Genomic DNA, 15,747 nt, shown 5'->3' with positions numbered 1-15,747 from the left:
CAATATTTGAGATAAAAAATGGAATGGATTAGATGAACAGACTGAACAGGACAAAAGAAAAGATGAATGCACCTGAAAATATAGAAATAGACGCTAACAAAAATTAAAAAGATAAAGATAAAAAGACCTCCCAAAATTTAAAAAACATCACTTAGCTATGCTTCAAACAGCCTAATATGCATGTAATTAGGGGAAGGTAGAAAAATATATGAAGAAATAATGTTCAAATTTTTTTCAAACTTGGTTAAAATTATAAACCAATAGGATCAAGAAACTCAAAATACCCCAGCACAAGAAACATGAAAAAAAAAAAAATTACACTCAGGCACATCATAACCAAATTGCTCAAAAGCAGGGTTAAAGAAAAAATCTGAAAAGCGGCCACAGGAAAAAAAACAGATTAGGTTAGATACAAAGGAGCAAAGAAAAGGATGACAGCACATTTCTATCTGGAAACAATGCAAGCAAGAAGATACTGGAACAATATCTTTAAAGTACTAGAATCCTATACCTAGTGAAATTATCTTTCAAAAACAAAGGCAAAAAAAAAAAAGGCAAAAGACATTTTCAGACATACAAAAAAATGAAAGAATCCATCACTATCGAACCAGCACTACAAGATATGTGATGAAATCATTCTGGCAGAAGGAAACTGATACCTGGTGAAAGTATGGATCGACATATAGTAGCAAAGAGAACTAGAAATAGTAAATAGATAGGTATAATTTTTTATTTAAATTTCTTTTACAAATTATTGACTGTAAATAAAAATAATGCGTTCAGGAGTCTATGATCTATGTAAAAATAAAATGTACAACAGGATAAAAGCTGGAAGAGAAAAAATATAAACAAACTATTACCAAGTTCCTATGCTATACTGTGATAAATTAAAGACATATACTGTAAACCATAAAACAATCAGTAAAATAACAAGATGATAACAAGCTAATAAACCAACAAGAGGTAAAATGGAAACATAAAAAATAAAAGAAGGCAGAAAAGGGGAAAAGCAAAGAAAGGATTGATAGGATAAAAAGGAAACAAATAGCAAGATGATAGACTTAAATCTAACCATATCAATAATCATATCAAATACAAATGGTCTAAATATTATTGTCAGAGATTATTAGATTGGATTGAAAAAAGCAAGGCCCAACAAGATCAACTGCGTACAAGAAACGGGATTTAAATAAAAAGACACAAATAGTTTATTTTTATTTTTTTATTTTATTTTATTTTTTTTACACCTACAGCACCTGGTCTTCCTAGGTGGTCTCCCATTCAAGTACTAACCAGGCCCGACCCTGCTTACAAAGAGTTTAAAAGAAAAACGATTTTTAAAAATACCATGTTGCTACTAATTAAAAGAAACATGTGTGACTATGTTAATACCAGACAAAGTCTACTTTGGAACAAGGAACATTACCAGGGATTTTTTTTAATGATAAAGAAGTCAATTTACCAAGAAGACATACAATCCTAAGTGTACTGCTAACAAAAGAATTTCAGAATCCAAGAACCAAAAACTGACAACTAACTGCAAGGAGAAAGAGACAAAGTTACAATTATTCTTGGAGACGTCAACACTCCTCTCTCAGTAATAAACAGAATAGGTACAAAGAAAATCAGTAACAATGTAGATCACCTTAACACTACCAACCAATTTGACCAAACTGATATTTATAGAACACTATACACAACAATCTAATAATACACACATTTTTAAAGGGCACATGGAACATTCACCAAGACAGGCCATATTCTGGGCTATGAAAAAAAAAACCTTAAAAAATAGAAAAAGGAAACCTTAATTTTAAATGAACTGATATCATATAAGTATATTCTCTATTTACCTCAGAATTAAACTAGAAATTACTAATACATAATCTGAAAATTCCCCCAAACTCCTATAACCCATGAACCAAAGGAAATCACAGAAAACAGAAAACGAAACACTCAAGTGGGAAAACATTTTGAAAGCTTCTTAAAAAAGTAAACATTGAGTTCTTAATGTCATTCAACTGTACACTTAAAAAATTAAAATGTCAAAGTTAAAAATATATATAAAATCACAATAATTTAATTTTAATTTTTAAAAGTTAAACATACATCTGCCATATGATCCACTCATTACACACCAAGGTATTTACCCAAAAGAAATTACAGACAGACCAAAAGTACACAAACTATAAGTGATGGAACAAAAGTTCATAAAAAGCCTGGGTGCCCAATGATACTAAAAAGCTGCTGAACTAGTCCTGAGCCGCAAAACAGTAAACGTCTTTCAAGGTTTAAGCCACCATTAGCTGGGATTTCTGATGGAAAAAAAATGATACCTATGTTTTTCTAAAGGAAGAAAGAAAAGGAGTATCTACAAACAACTATTTTGGAGAGATATATAATTCAATTTTAGAAATGCTGATATTAAGGTAATGGCAAGATATTCAAATGGACAAAATTTCTCAAATTAGTATGACTCAAAAATAATAGTTCCCTGGATTTAACCAATGAAACTTAGGTTATTTAAAGTTACAGATTTCTTTACTATAGCATTTTTTAAAGATGTTATGCATTGCAAATAGCCAAGAAGACACAGCATATAGTATTTCTCAAGTTTGACCAGGGTACACATCCCTTTAGTACAAGATCTCTGAAAAACATATCTAGAGATACAAATATGAGTATAGCTGATCCTTGAAACTGAGTATGCTAGAGAGAACTCGCACTAAAATATGAAAGGATAATTCAATAGAAGATCACCATTGTGCAACCACTAATAAAATAATGGATCTGCACAATGAAAATCAACAGCTGCTAAAATCTCTAACATGATAGGGAACTTGATAACAAATGGATCAGGCTGACACACCTGAATCCACTGATGAATCCTAACATTAAAGGAGACAAAAAGACATTCTGTGGTTCCTGCACCGTTATAAAGTTTTCTTGCCAAAAAAAGAAATAGAACCTAAATTTGATCAAGACTCTAGATCCACTACTGGTTTACAGGAAATGGGCAGAGGAAAAAAGTTAAACACAGAGATGCAATCCATAAAACTCAAAATGTGAGTTACTTCAGGTAATCATAGAGAAGAAAAAATGGAGAACCATACATTAAAAGAGATAAAAGATATAACAACCAAATAAAATATGAAGACTTTGTTTGGATCCTAATTCTAAATCGATCCTGAGAAACTGAGAAAATGTGAACACACATTGAATATTTGAAGACATTAAAAAATAAGTGTGACCATTTTAGGTGTGGTAACGGTACTATAGTTGTTCTTTGTGATAAAATATAAATAACATAAAATTTATCACTTTAACCATTTTTAAGTATACAATTCAGTGGCATTAAGTACATTCTCATTGCTGTGCAATAATCACCACCATCTGTCTCAGAACCTTTTTCAAAATCTTTCCAAACTGAAACTCTGTACCCATTAAACAGTAACTTCCAATTCTCCCCTTCCCCCAGATCCTAGCAACCATCATTCTACTTTCCATCTCTATAAATTTAGACTATTGTAGGTACTTCATATAAACAGAATCAAACACTATTGTTCTTCTGTGTCTGGCTTATCTCACTTAGCATAATGTCTTCAAGATTCATCTATATTATAGCATATCCCTGAATTTCACTTTTTTCTTTTTACTGTTTTTTGTTTGGGGTTTTTTAATCATTTTTTTAATTTTTTTATTACAGTTGACATAAAATATTATATTAGTTTCAAGTGTACATCATAACAACTAGACATTTATACAGCTTACAAAGTGATCACCCCAATAAGTCTAGTACCCATCTAACACCATATATAGTTATTACAATGTTAACTACATTCCTTATGCTGTACTTTACATCCTCTTGACTATTTTTATAATTCTCAATGTATACATGTTAGTCACTTCCACTTTTCACCTATCCCCCCAATCCCCTTCCATCTGGCAACCATGAAAATGTTCTCTGTATCTATTAATTTGTTTCTGTTCTGTTTATTTTTTTAGATTCCACGTATCAGTGAAATCATATATTTATCTTTCTCTGACTTATCTCACTTAGCATAATACCCTTTAGATCTATCTATGGTGCAGCAAATGGCAAAATTTCATTCTTTTTTATGGTTGAGTAATAGTCTATTGTATATATGTACCACATCTTCTTTATCCATTCATCTATCCATAGACACAGGTTGCTTCCATATCTTGGCTACTGTAAATAATGCTGCGATGAACATATGCATGCACAAGTCTCTTTGAAGTAGTATTTCAGGTTTCCTCCGATAAATACCCAGAAGTGGGATTGCTGGGTCATATTTTTAATTAGTTCTATTTTTAATTTTTTGAGGAAACTCCATACTGTTGTCCATAGCGGCTGCACTAATTTACAATCTAACCAACAGGGCACGAGGGTTCCCTTTTCTCCATGTTCTGGCCAACACTTTTTCTTTGTTGATTTATTGATGACAGTCATTCTGACAGGTATGAGGTGATATCTCATTGTGCTTTTAATTTGCATTTCTCTGATAATTAGTGATGTTTCATATATCCATTGGCCATCTGTTTCTCCTCTTTGGAGAAATGTCTATTCAGGTCTTCTGACCATTTTTTAATCAAATTGTTTCAGTGTTAAATTGTATAAGTTTTTTATAAATTTTGGACATTAACCCCTTATCGGATGTATCATTGGTGGGGATTGCATTGGTGGGGATTGCATCGATAGAGATTGCATTGAATATCTTCTCCCATTCAACAGACTGTATTTTCATTTTGCTGATGGCTTCCTTCGCTGTGCAAAAACTCTTTAGTTTGATGTAGCCCCATATGTTTATGTCTTTTGCTTCCCTTGCCTGAGGAGACACAGCCAAAAAAATATTACTAAGAGTGATATCAAAGAGTTTCCTATTTTTTTCTAGGAGTTTTATGGTTTCGGGTCTTACATTTAGGGCATTAACCCATTTTTTGGTTTACTTTTGTATACTGTGTAAGAAAGTTGTCTAGTTTCCTTATTTTGCACATACCTGTCCAGTTTTCCCATCACCATTTCTTAAAGAGACAGTCTTTCCCCCATTGTATAGTCTTGTATTCTTTGTCATAGATCAATTGACCATACAAGTGTGAGCTTATTTCTGGACTCTATTCTGTTCCATTGGTGGGTGGGTGGGTGTGTCTGTACACGCGCGCACGCCAGCCAGTACCATACCATTTTGATAACTACAGTTTTGTAGTATAGTTTGAAATCAGGGAGAGTGATACCTCCAACTTTGTTCTTTTTTCTCAAGATTGCTTTGGATATTTGGGGTCTTTTGTGGTTCCATATAAATTTTAGGATTTGTCCTAGTTTTGTGAAAAATGCCACTAGTGTTTTTATTGGGATTGCACTGAAACTGTACATTGTATTGGGTAATATGGACATTTTAAAGATGTTAATTCTTCCTATTCATGAGCACATGTCCTTTTTATTTGTAATTCCTTCAATTTCTTTCCTCTATGTCTTTTAGTTTTCCAACTACAGGTCTCTTACCTCCATGTGTTAAATTTATTCCTCGGTATTTTACTTTTTGATGCAATTGTAAATGATTGTTTTCTTAATTTCTCTGATAGTTTGTTACTGATGTATAAAAATGCAACCAATTTGTGAATGTTAATTTTGTATCCTGCTACTTCAATGAATTTATCAGTGCTAATGTTTTGGTATAGTATTTAGGATTTTCTATATATGGTATCATGCCATCTGCAAATAATAAACATTCTGCTGCTTCTTTTCCAATTTGGATACCTTTAATTTGTTTTTCTTGTCTAACTGCTGTAGGTAGGACTTCCAATACCATTCTGAATAAAACTGGTGAAAGTAGACATCCTTGTCTTGTTTCTGACCTTAAGGAAAATGTTTTTAGCTTTTGAGTATGATGTGAGCTATGAGTTTGACACAATGGCCTTTATGATGTTAAGGTATATTCCTCTATTCCTACTTTGCTGAGAGTTTTTTTTATTATAAATGGATGCTGGATTTTGTCAAATGTTTTTTCTGCATGTATTGATATATAATTATCTTTCATCTTGTTTATGTGATGTATCACATTAATTGACTTGTGGATACTGAACCACTAAATCCCACTTAATCATGGTATATGATCTTTTTAATGTATTGCTGAATTCGGTTTGCTAATTTTTTGCTGAGGATTTTTCCACCAATGTTCATTATGGATATCAGCCTATAGTTTTCTTTTTTTGTAATGTCATTGTATAGTTCTGGAATCAGGGTAATGCTGACCTCATAAAAAGAATTAGGGAGCCTTCCCTCTTCTTGATTTTTTGAAATAGTTTGAGAAGAGTAAATGTTAATTCTTCTTTGAATGTTTGGTAAAATTCACCTGTGAAGCCATCCTGTCCAGGGCTTTTGTTTGTTGGGAGTTTTTTGATTACTGATTCAATTTCATTAGTAGTTGTCAGTCTATTCAGATTTTGTTTCTTCTTGATTCGGTCTTGGAAGATTTATGTTTCTAGGAATTTATCCATTTCTTCCAGGTTGTCCAATTTTTTGGCATGTAATTGTTCACAGCATTTTCTTATAATCCTCTGTATTTCTTGGTGTCAGTTGTCAACTCTCATTTCTAATTTTATTTATTTGGGTCATCTCTTTCTTTCTTGATGAGTTTGGTTAAAAGTTTATCAATTTGTTTATCTTTCCAAAGAACCAATTCTTGTTTTCATTGATCTTTTGTATTGTTTAGACTCTATTTCATTTATTTCTGCTCTGATCTTTATTATTTCCTTCCATCTACTCACTTTGGGCTTTGTTTGTTCTTCTTTTTCCAGTTCCTTTAGGTGTAAAGATAGATTGTTTGAGACTCTTCTTGTTTCTTGGGGTAGGCCTGTATTGCAGTGAGTTTCCCTCTTTGTACTGCTCTGACTGTTTCCCATAGATTTTTGGGGTCATTGTATTTTCATTTTCATTTGGCTCAAGGTATTTTATCACTTCTGCTTTGATCTCATTGTTAACTCATTCACTGTTTAGTAGCATGTTATTTAGCCTCCATGTGTTTGTGTGTTTTTCAGTTTTCTTCTTGTAATGGATCTCTAGTTTCATAAATTGTGATCAGATAAGATGCCTGATGTCATCATCTCAACCTTCTTAAATTTACAGAGACTTGTTTTGTGGCATAACATGGTCTACCCAGGAGAATGTCCCATATGCACTTAAAAAATATGTACATTCTAACTGCTTTGGAGTGAAATGCTCTAAAAATATCAATTAAATCTATTTGGTCTGATGTGTCACTTAAGGCTGCTATTTCCATGTTGATTTTCTGTATGGATGATCTATCCATTGATGTCAGTGGGTGTTAAAGTCCTCTAATATTACTCTATTACTGTCAATCCCTCCCTTTATGTCCATCAATATTTCCTTTATATATTCAGGTGTTCCTATATTTGGTACAGAAATGTTTACAAGAATTATATCCTATTGTTGAATTGAATCCTTTATTATTATGAAATGTCCTTCTTTGTCTCTTGTTATATAGCCTTTGTTTTAAAGTCTATTTTTCTGATGTAAGTGTTGCTACACAAGTTTTTTTGTTTGTTTTCATTTGCATGAAATATCTTTCTCCACCCCTTTTAGTCTGTGTATGACTTTCAACTGGAGGTGGATCTCTTGAAGGTAGCATATGTTTGGGTCTTGTTTTCTTCCCTATTCAGCCATTTTATGTCTTTTGATCAGAGCATTTAGTCCATTTCATTTAAAGTAATTATTGACAGGCATGTAGTTATATCATTTTAGTACTCCTACTTTTTATCCTTTTTTTTTTTTTCTTTTCTACTCTTCTTAAAGAAGTCCCTTTAACATTTCTTATAATGCTGGTTTGGTGGTGATAAACTCCTTTAGCATTTTCTTGTCTGGGAAGCTCTTTATCTGTCCTTCAATTCTGAATGATAGCCTTGCTGAGTAATCTTGGTTGTCAGTCTTTACTTTTCATCACTTTGAATATTTCCTGCCAATCCCTTTTGGCCTGCAAAGTTTCTGTTTGGAAATAACCTGACAGTCTTATAGGAGCTCTCTTGTAGGTAACTGCTTTTCTCTTGCTGCTTTTAAGATTCTCTCCTTGTCTTTAACTTTGACATTTTAATTATGATATGTCTTAATGTGAGCCTCTTTGGGTTCATTTTGTTTGGGACTCTTTGCACTTCTTTGACTTGTATGTCTATTTTCTTTGCCAGGTTAGGGAAGTTTTTTCCATCATTATTTCTTCAAATAGGTTTTTAATCCCTTGCTCTCTCTCTTCTCTTTCTGGTACCCCTATGATGCAATGTTGGTACACTTAATGTTGTCCCAGATGTCCTTTAAACTATCTTCATTTTTTTTTTAATTCTTTTTTTCTTTTTGCTGCTCTAGTTAAGTGGTTTCCACTACCTTGTCTTCCAAATTGCTGATTCAGTCCTCTGCTTCATCTAATCTGTTGATACCCTCTAATGTAGTGGTCGCCAACCTTTCTGGCACTAGGGACCAGTGTTCCTATAAGAATCTAATGCCTTACGATCTGAGCTGGAGCTGGGGCAGTGATGTTAGAGCTGGGGAGTGGCTGCAAATAGGGATGAAGCTTGGCTCGCTTGCCTACTGTTTACCTCCTGCTGTGCAACCCAGTTTCTAACAGGCCACAGGAGGTACTGGTCTGCAGCCCGGGGGTTGGGGACCCCTGCTCCAATGTACTCTTTATTTCAGTTATTGTACTCTTCATTTCTTACTGGTTCTCTTTTATTTTTTCTACCTCCACTTTTTATGTTTCCTATCTCTTTATTAACATTCTCATTGAGTTCATCTATTCTTCCCCTAAGTTCACTGAGCAACCTTATAACCGGTGATTTGAACTCTGCATCTGGAAGGTTGCTTGTCTCCATTTTTTTTAGTTTGGTTTTTTTTTTTCCTGGAGTTTTGTCCTGTCCTTTCATTTGGGACATGTCTGTCTCCTCATTTTGGCTATCTCTCTGTTTCTATGTATTAGGTAGATCTGCTATGTCTCCCAGTCTTGGAAGAGTGGTCTTATGTAGCAAGTGTCCTGTGAGACCCAGTGGCACTATCTCCCTTTTCATCTGAGTTGGGTACTCCAGATTTGTCCCTTGTGTGGGTTGTGTGTGTGCCTTTTGTTATAGTTGACCCTTGGTTGCTGTTGGCACATAAATGGGAGGTACTGACCTTCAGGCTGATTAGCTGTGACTACAGTGGAGGAGCTGTTGTGTGAAGGGGCTGACCCTACAGGGCAGAATTCGCTTTAGCAGGATTCTGGTGCCTGCCTAGTATGCTCTTTGGGTATATCATTTGTGGAGATGGTTGGGTGGTGCTCTGGTGCTAGCCACCAGGTTCTGAGGCCTCTTGGGCGGGGGTCTGCAAGCCCTTCCAACCCCAAGCAAGCTGCCCTGACCCCTGCCCCTCCAGCTCTTGCCTTGAAGCAACTCAGTTCAGCTCCTCTTCATATGTCTCTGACACTTTTTGAGCTGCTGCCCAAGTGCTAGAGCTCAGGGTGAGTGAGTCTGTGAGTAAGTCAATGCATAGGCCCTTTAAGAGGAACACCCTTCGTCTCACTCAACCACAGTTCCTGCTGGTTTTCACAGCCAGAAGTTACGGGGACTCCTCTTCCCTGGAGAGGTACCCTCGTCTAGGGAGACGGTATGGAGCCGGGATCCCTCACTCTTCAAGGGGTACCTCCACAATTGAGATATCTTTTCCATTTCTTAACCACCACACCATGGGTGAGGGGCCTGCCTGTTCCTTATCCCCACCCCTGTTACCAGTCTCAAAGTGGCTTTTTCTTTATATCCTTAGTTATAGGACTTCTGTTCAGCCAGTCTTCGTGTGGTTCCCAACAATGGTTGTTCTTTAATTTAGTTGTAATTTTGATGTAGTGGGAAGAGGCAAGCACAATATTTACCTACTCTACCAACTTGAATCTGGACTGAATTTCATTCCTTTCAAAGACTGAATAATATTCCATCTTATGTATATAGCACATTTTGTAAATCAATTCATTTGTCAAAGGATACTTGCATTATATTTTATTTTTAAGAGTTCATATCTCTTTACTGAGATACATACTCAATTATTTATAAATTAAGTTATAAGACACCTGAGATTTGTTTCAAAATACTCCAGTATGGGAGAGGAGGGCAGTGGGGAGAGGAGTAACAGATGAAATAAGATATCACTTGTCCCTTATCAGATCAACAAAGATCAGAAATACTGATAATACCACAACGTGATATTATGTTTGTATACTAGCCACAACGTGAAGGAACACACTCTTCTATACACTGTTGGTGGAAATGTAAATTAATTTCTTTGGATGGCTCTATCAAAGTTTCAAATGAACATTTCCTTTAACCAAGATATAACTTCTGGGAATTTATCCTCAACATATGCTCACACATAAACACAAAGAAGTATATAGAAGCATACTGACTGCAACAATGCATATAATAGCCCAAGATAATGGCCCAAGACTAGAAACAATCTAAACGTTTACCAGTAAAGAACTGACTATGTAAATTACAGTAAAATACAAAAATATGAAAATACAAGGGAATACTATTTAATTTTAAAATAAAAAATAAAAACCATTCTATGTATACTAATAAGACACACTGTACAATAAATATGTTAAAGGGGAAAAGGCAAGGTACAGAAATTCAACCGAACACTCACTGCTTCCTTTTCTGGCATTGCCACAGACCACATAACCTAAAAATTTCTCATAACAAAGTATCTACAAATGCTAAGTAAATTATAATTAACATCTTTTAAATGTATAACTAAGCCCAAAAGAAAGTAAGGGGAGTCTCTCACTGAGGAGTAGGATGGAAGAAAGAGGAACCTTTATTTTCTACTTTATCCATTTGTTTTTATGTTATAAACAATATCTATTACTTTTGAAATTAAGAAAGAAATTATCTATGAAGTACTTTCAAAAAAGATGTTATGGATTTAATAATCAATACCTGAAAAACTAAAGCAATGTAATCTTAGGACAAATTTTCAGGTATAACAGCCACTACTTTACCCAGTTTAATTCCACATTTACTAAGCACCTACTAAGTGCAAGAGACTGTGCTGGCCTGTGATTAAGAGTAAGACAAGGTTCCTATTTTTTAAAAAGCTTAGAATCTGAGAGAGAACCAGCAAGGAGGCAAATATATCTATAATACAGGATTGAACATGAAAATGGTCATCCTTTGTATCAAAATTTGAGAACTAAATGTTTAAAATTCCAATTTCTAGTTAGTACCATCAGAATCCCAAACAAGTCAGACATTATTTTACATTTTCCATTACATTTTTTTTGGCTCATGCATCTATAAACTATTTGTGACAATGAGTGCACTTATTCATTAGTGGCAAAACTATGATATTATATATACAATTAATATATAGTTTCCATAGCCTTTGTGATCTCATCTCACAAATGAATTCTCAGTTGTTTCTTCCTTTGCTTTGTATATGTGTTAATGTCACATTTATTATATCGATACTACTAATCAAAAATAACTGACTCTTCCCCAAATAGGTCCATAATCACAAATTTGAAAATTAAATAGTAATACAGGTTGTAATGATTCCAAGATTCTTCCCCATCTCCAATCACACCCACAACAGTCAAACACTCAGGAAAAGGGTTAAAGCGCTGCAGGATTTCCTTTGTTACTAAGAACACAGATATAGAGAAAAGTGGAATCCTTCCTTAAAAATTTACTGAACAATGAGATTTACAAACTTCTATGGCTGTTAGAATAACAAACAACCCCAAAGTCAAGACATTTCCAATATTTAGTAACCTAAAAGGATTTTCAGAAATGTCAAAAACTGAGAAAAGTTAAATATATTCTGTCAATGCCAAGATAATCCAGCTTTGCCAACCAAGAACACTGATAGAATTTGTTGATGATTTCCAGTTCTAAAAAGGTTCCAGAGGTGGGCTTCCCCCCACCCCCTCCCCAGAGGCAGCCTTTTAACCTGCACTGTTGGTTAACATCACCTGTCTTTCAAAGCAGTAGATTAGGTATGTAGCCTAGAAAACTTAATCTATCCAACCCAAAGAGTTGTAAATATTTCAGAATAATCATGTAACTACAATACTGTTTATTGTTCATTCTTGGCCTTTTTGAAACTGGATATGGAAACTGCTGGCACATACAGGCAACAGTTCTGTATTTCAGAAAGATAGTAAATCTTTAGATACTATACATCAACTCATAGAGGGTTGCCAAACTGGGGTAAAAAAATAAATACATGCATATGAGATGTCAGTAAAGGCAAAGCTATGATATTAGGACGTAGACTATCTACAGCCCAGATGCCCTAAACCTGTATGAGTATCTTCAAAGAAACTTACTGACCTATTTCCACCCCTGCACGGAAGCATCACAATTAGATATCAGATTTGTCTCTCATTCAGATCAACCTGATAATTACCACTATGTTCTAAAATGCAGGATAGAAGCAATATTACTTCCTACTTTCATGATCTTTGAGGTTCTCTTAAGAGCTAAATTAAACTAAGAAGTAAAAATGTCTAAATATCAATAAAAGAATGTTTCAACTCCTTCTCGGATGTTCTGAAGTGCCTCCTACAGTTTTTAAAAACGTAAGTTTTTAAAAAGAAAAAAGAAACAAAGGCCCAAATAAGAATGGCATAGTAAAAAAAAGAAAAAGACAAAGACAAAACACATTAATAGAAGTACCAATAAGAATGCTATCTGTAGAGGCAGTAGAGAGAAATGTTGAGTGGTCAAGCTCTGGATCCAGCATGCCTAACTTATTATCTGCGTAATCCCGAGCAAGTTTTTTAAAATTCTGTGCTCCACTTTCCTCTTCTGTACAATGGGAATAACAACAGTAATAATCTTAGTTGTTGAAGATTACATGAATTAAACCATTTAAAGCAGTCAATATTTGACCACTGTTTACCAATAAATCAATAAAAATCCAAAGTTTTAATAATGCTGTTGGTAAGGCAGTTAGAAACAAGAGTCTCATACTCTGCTTAATACTTAGTCTTATGGAGAGCAAATCAGAAATCACACTTTTGAGAATTTATCCCATTGATATTCTTGCACAGGTGTGAAAAGACAAGTATACCAGGTTTTTTATTTCATACTAGAAACCCAATTGTCCCTCAAAACCCAACTTTCCATGATTAAATAAAGGCAAATTCATGACACAGGGCACCATGTAGCAGTTTTGTTTTACTAAATAGAGTACACTGATTTACTGACATCTAAAGACCTCTTAGATCAGGGGAAAATGCAAGATGTGTAAAACAGTGAATGTGGTATGGGTTTTTTTTGCATAAAAGAGAATGAAAAATCAAAATATATTTTCATCTTTGTTGGTTTTTAAACTAAGAGAAACTAACAGTGGTGGGAAAGAACTAGGCAGAATGGGAGACAAGATTGGAGGGAAACTTCACAAACTGTGTGTTTTTACTTTTTATTTTTTTGCTTTTTTATCTATATATTTTGTCTATTCAAAAATTAATTTTTAAAAAGTATTTTTAAGTGTTGGTCTTACACTTTATGCTCTCAAATATTAGCTGCAGTCATTACTGTTGTTATTAGTAATCCTATTAGTAGTAGTAACCTCAAAATACCTCCATTCTGAAGTCTTTTTCTTCTGCACGGAAGCCTCCTCTAACTGCTGGACTATTAAAGGAATTTATCATTTTCTACTCCAGTGTAAGCGGCTTAAGGGGTAGGTCCATGTCTTGTTCATTTTTAATATCCTAGGAACCTTGTTTGCATCTAGTTACAAACATTCTAGAGTAACAGTAACCTACAACTACTCCAAAGAAGGAAGTAGTGACCATTTCTAAAGGGATTACGCTCTACAATTATAAGAGCTAAAATCTGAAAAACTTGAATAACTGGATTTGCTAACATTCTTTCAACTACTGCCCAGCTAAAATCTCCTCTCTTTCACTAAGTTTTTTCTTTCTCTAGGACTTCCTTAGGCATGAAGATCATGTCCCAAGCCAAGACACCACATCTACCAACTCTTTAACTCACTGCAACCTCTGAAATGTCTTTTGTCCTAAGTCGCAACACTGCTCCTATTGAAAAAGCTTTTGTTGAGTGTCTCCTTTTAGAAAGATGTCACATATTAGTCAGTGAATAAGGCGCCCTTTTAACTGGAGAAAAGCTAACACTTGATTCCTAATTCGCTTAGTGTTTTGTTTGTTCTTGTATGGAGGGTATTCTATAATTGACTGCTCAGTAGCCCAATTCTAGATGTCATTCCAGCACACCAAATACTCCACTGACAGCTCAACAGTCACTTTTCATGCAGGCCCCTCCCCTTCCCTCCTCCCTCAACCTCCATAAGCTCAAGAGCTCCTTCCCTCGTACTGAGACACACTGACAGTTCAGAAGTCCTTTTCCTCAAGCTGTCCTCCCTCTCCTGCAGTTCCAAGACCGCCTCCCGGACTCTCATCATCCCGCGACCAAATCTGGTCCCCAATACCTTCGCCTTCCCAGCCAATCCAAATCACATCATTATTTCTTCCCAAGAACCAAGCCGCTTTACAGCCTTTCCCAACAAGTACACGACTGACAGCTCGACACCAGATTCCCCAAGTATCCTTTCCTTCTCCCTCTCCTGCTACCCTATGCACTGGCTCTTCTCTCGCTATCACTCACTCGCCCTGGCTTCCTCGCAAATTCACAGCCCTGTCCCCTAAACAAGCTCTCCGATCTTCCCTCCTCCCCATCCCCCTTTCCACCGCTGACAGCTCAAACACCTCCAACCCCATGTGGCTGCACCCTCCCCCACTCCTCTCCCTTGACAGCTCAGAATCGGCTCCAGGGTCCCCATTCCCGGCCTCCCTAGACCCTGGCCTGGGGCGCCCGCCGTAACCCCCGCCCCAGGGGAAGGCTCCACTCACCCACTCTCCCGCATCACGTTGCTGTCCCCGCAGTCACAGGCGCCCCCGGCCTGGCTGCGGAACATGTTGAAGTCGTGTCCGGTGTGATCACCCTGGTGGAAGCACTCCGCGCACAGCGACATGCAGGGGGAGATGCCGCACGTCCGGCAGCGGTAGGCCACGAAATTGGCTGTCCAGACCAGGCCGCAGAGCGCCGCGGGGTCGTAGGCCCGCACTGCCGCGCAGAACTCATCGTAGCCGCCGCCGCCCGCCAGAAGGCACTTACACCACTCCAGGGCCTCCTCTTCTGCCGCCCCCGGACCGCCTCCGCTGCTGGCAGCCGCCGCCTCCTCGCTGTCCGCAGCCGCGGCCAGCGGCCGCTCGGCGCTCAGCACTCGCTCCAGCAGCGCCTGCAGCTCCTCAGCACCTGCCCGGTTGTCCGGACGGCTAAGGGCTGCCTTCAGGTGCGCCGCGGTGGCCGCCTTGTCCAGGGCCAGTCCGGGCGTGGGCAGCTCGGGTTGAGGCGGCTGCGGCCCCCCGACGGCCGCCGCCGCCGCCGCCGCCGCCATGATGAGAGCTCAGAATTTGGAGAGCCCAAGGCTGGCCGCTCCTCCCGGGAGGGTGGGGGAATTGACTGCTGCGATGGCTCGGCCCGCCCAACTCTCGCGATACCCTAGAGCTGCCGCGCACCTCCGCCTGCGTCCTTGTTTCTGCACACGCCCCCTCCCGCTGCGGTGCCTGCTCTGTCTGCACACGCCCCCTCTCGCCAGGGACGCTGCTCTGTCCCTTCCCCCACCACCTCTTGGCTCTCAAAGTTAAGAGCTACTGAAGGAAGGGACTCGCC

At 37.1% G+C, this 15,747-nt stretch overlaps 1 protein-coding gene across 6 annotated transcripts in view; it reads right to left on the bottom strand.

Annotated features, from left to right (window-relative positions):
• The window catches only part of UBR3 (ubiquitin protein ligase E3 component n-recognin 3 (putative)), a 187,104-nt gene extending 171,574 nt beyond the window's left edge, over nucleotides 1-15,530 (bottom strand). For all 6 annotated transcript variants that reach the window (XM_025039283.1, XM_025039285.1, XM_025039286.1 and 3 more), the window contains exon 1: nucleotides 14,925-15,530. In XM_025039283.1, coding sequence (XP_024895051.1) covers nucleotides 14,925-15,472 — 548 coding nt within the window. In that variant the 5' untranslated portion in view covers nucleotides 15,473-15,530. The remainder of the gene's footprint in view (nucleotides 1-14,924) is intronic.
• Between the last annotated feature and the right edge of the window lie 217 nt (nucleotides 15,531-15,747).

The sequence above is a fragment of the Pteropus alecto genome, unplaced genomic scaffold (genome assembly GCF_000325575.1).
Source record: "Pteropus alecto unplaced genomic scaffold, ASM32557v1 scaffold3, whole genome shotgun sequence".
Lineage (NCBI taxonomy): Eukaryota > Metazoa > Chordata > Mammalia > Chiroptera > Pteropodidae > Pteropus > Pteropus alecto.
The sequence above is the reverse complement of the archived record's forward strand: the minus strand, read 5'-3'. Positions and strand labels throughout refer to the sequence as shown.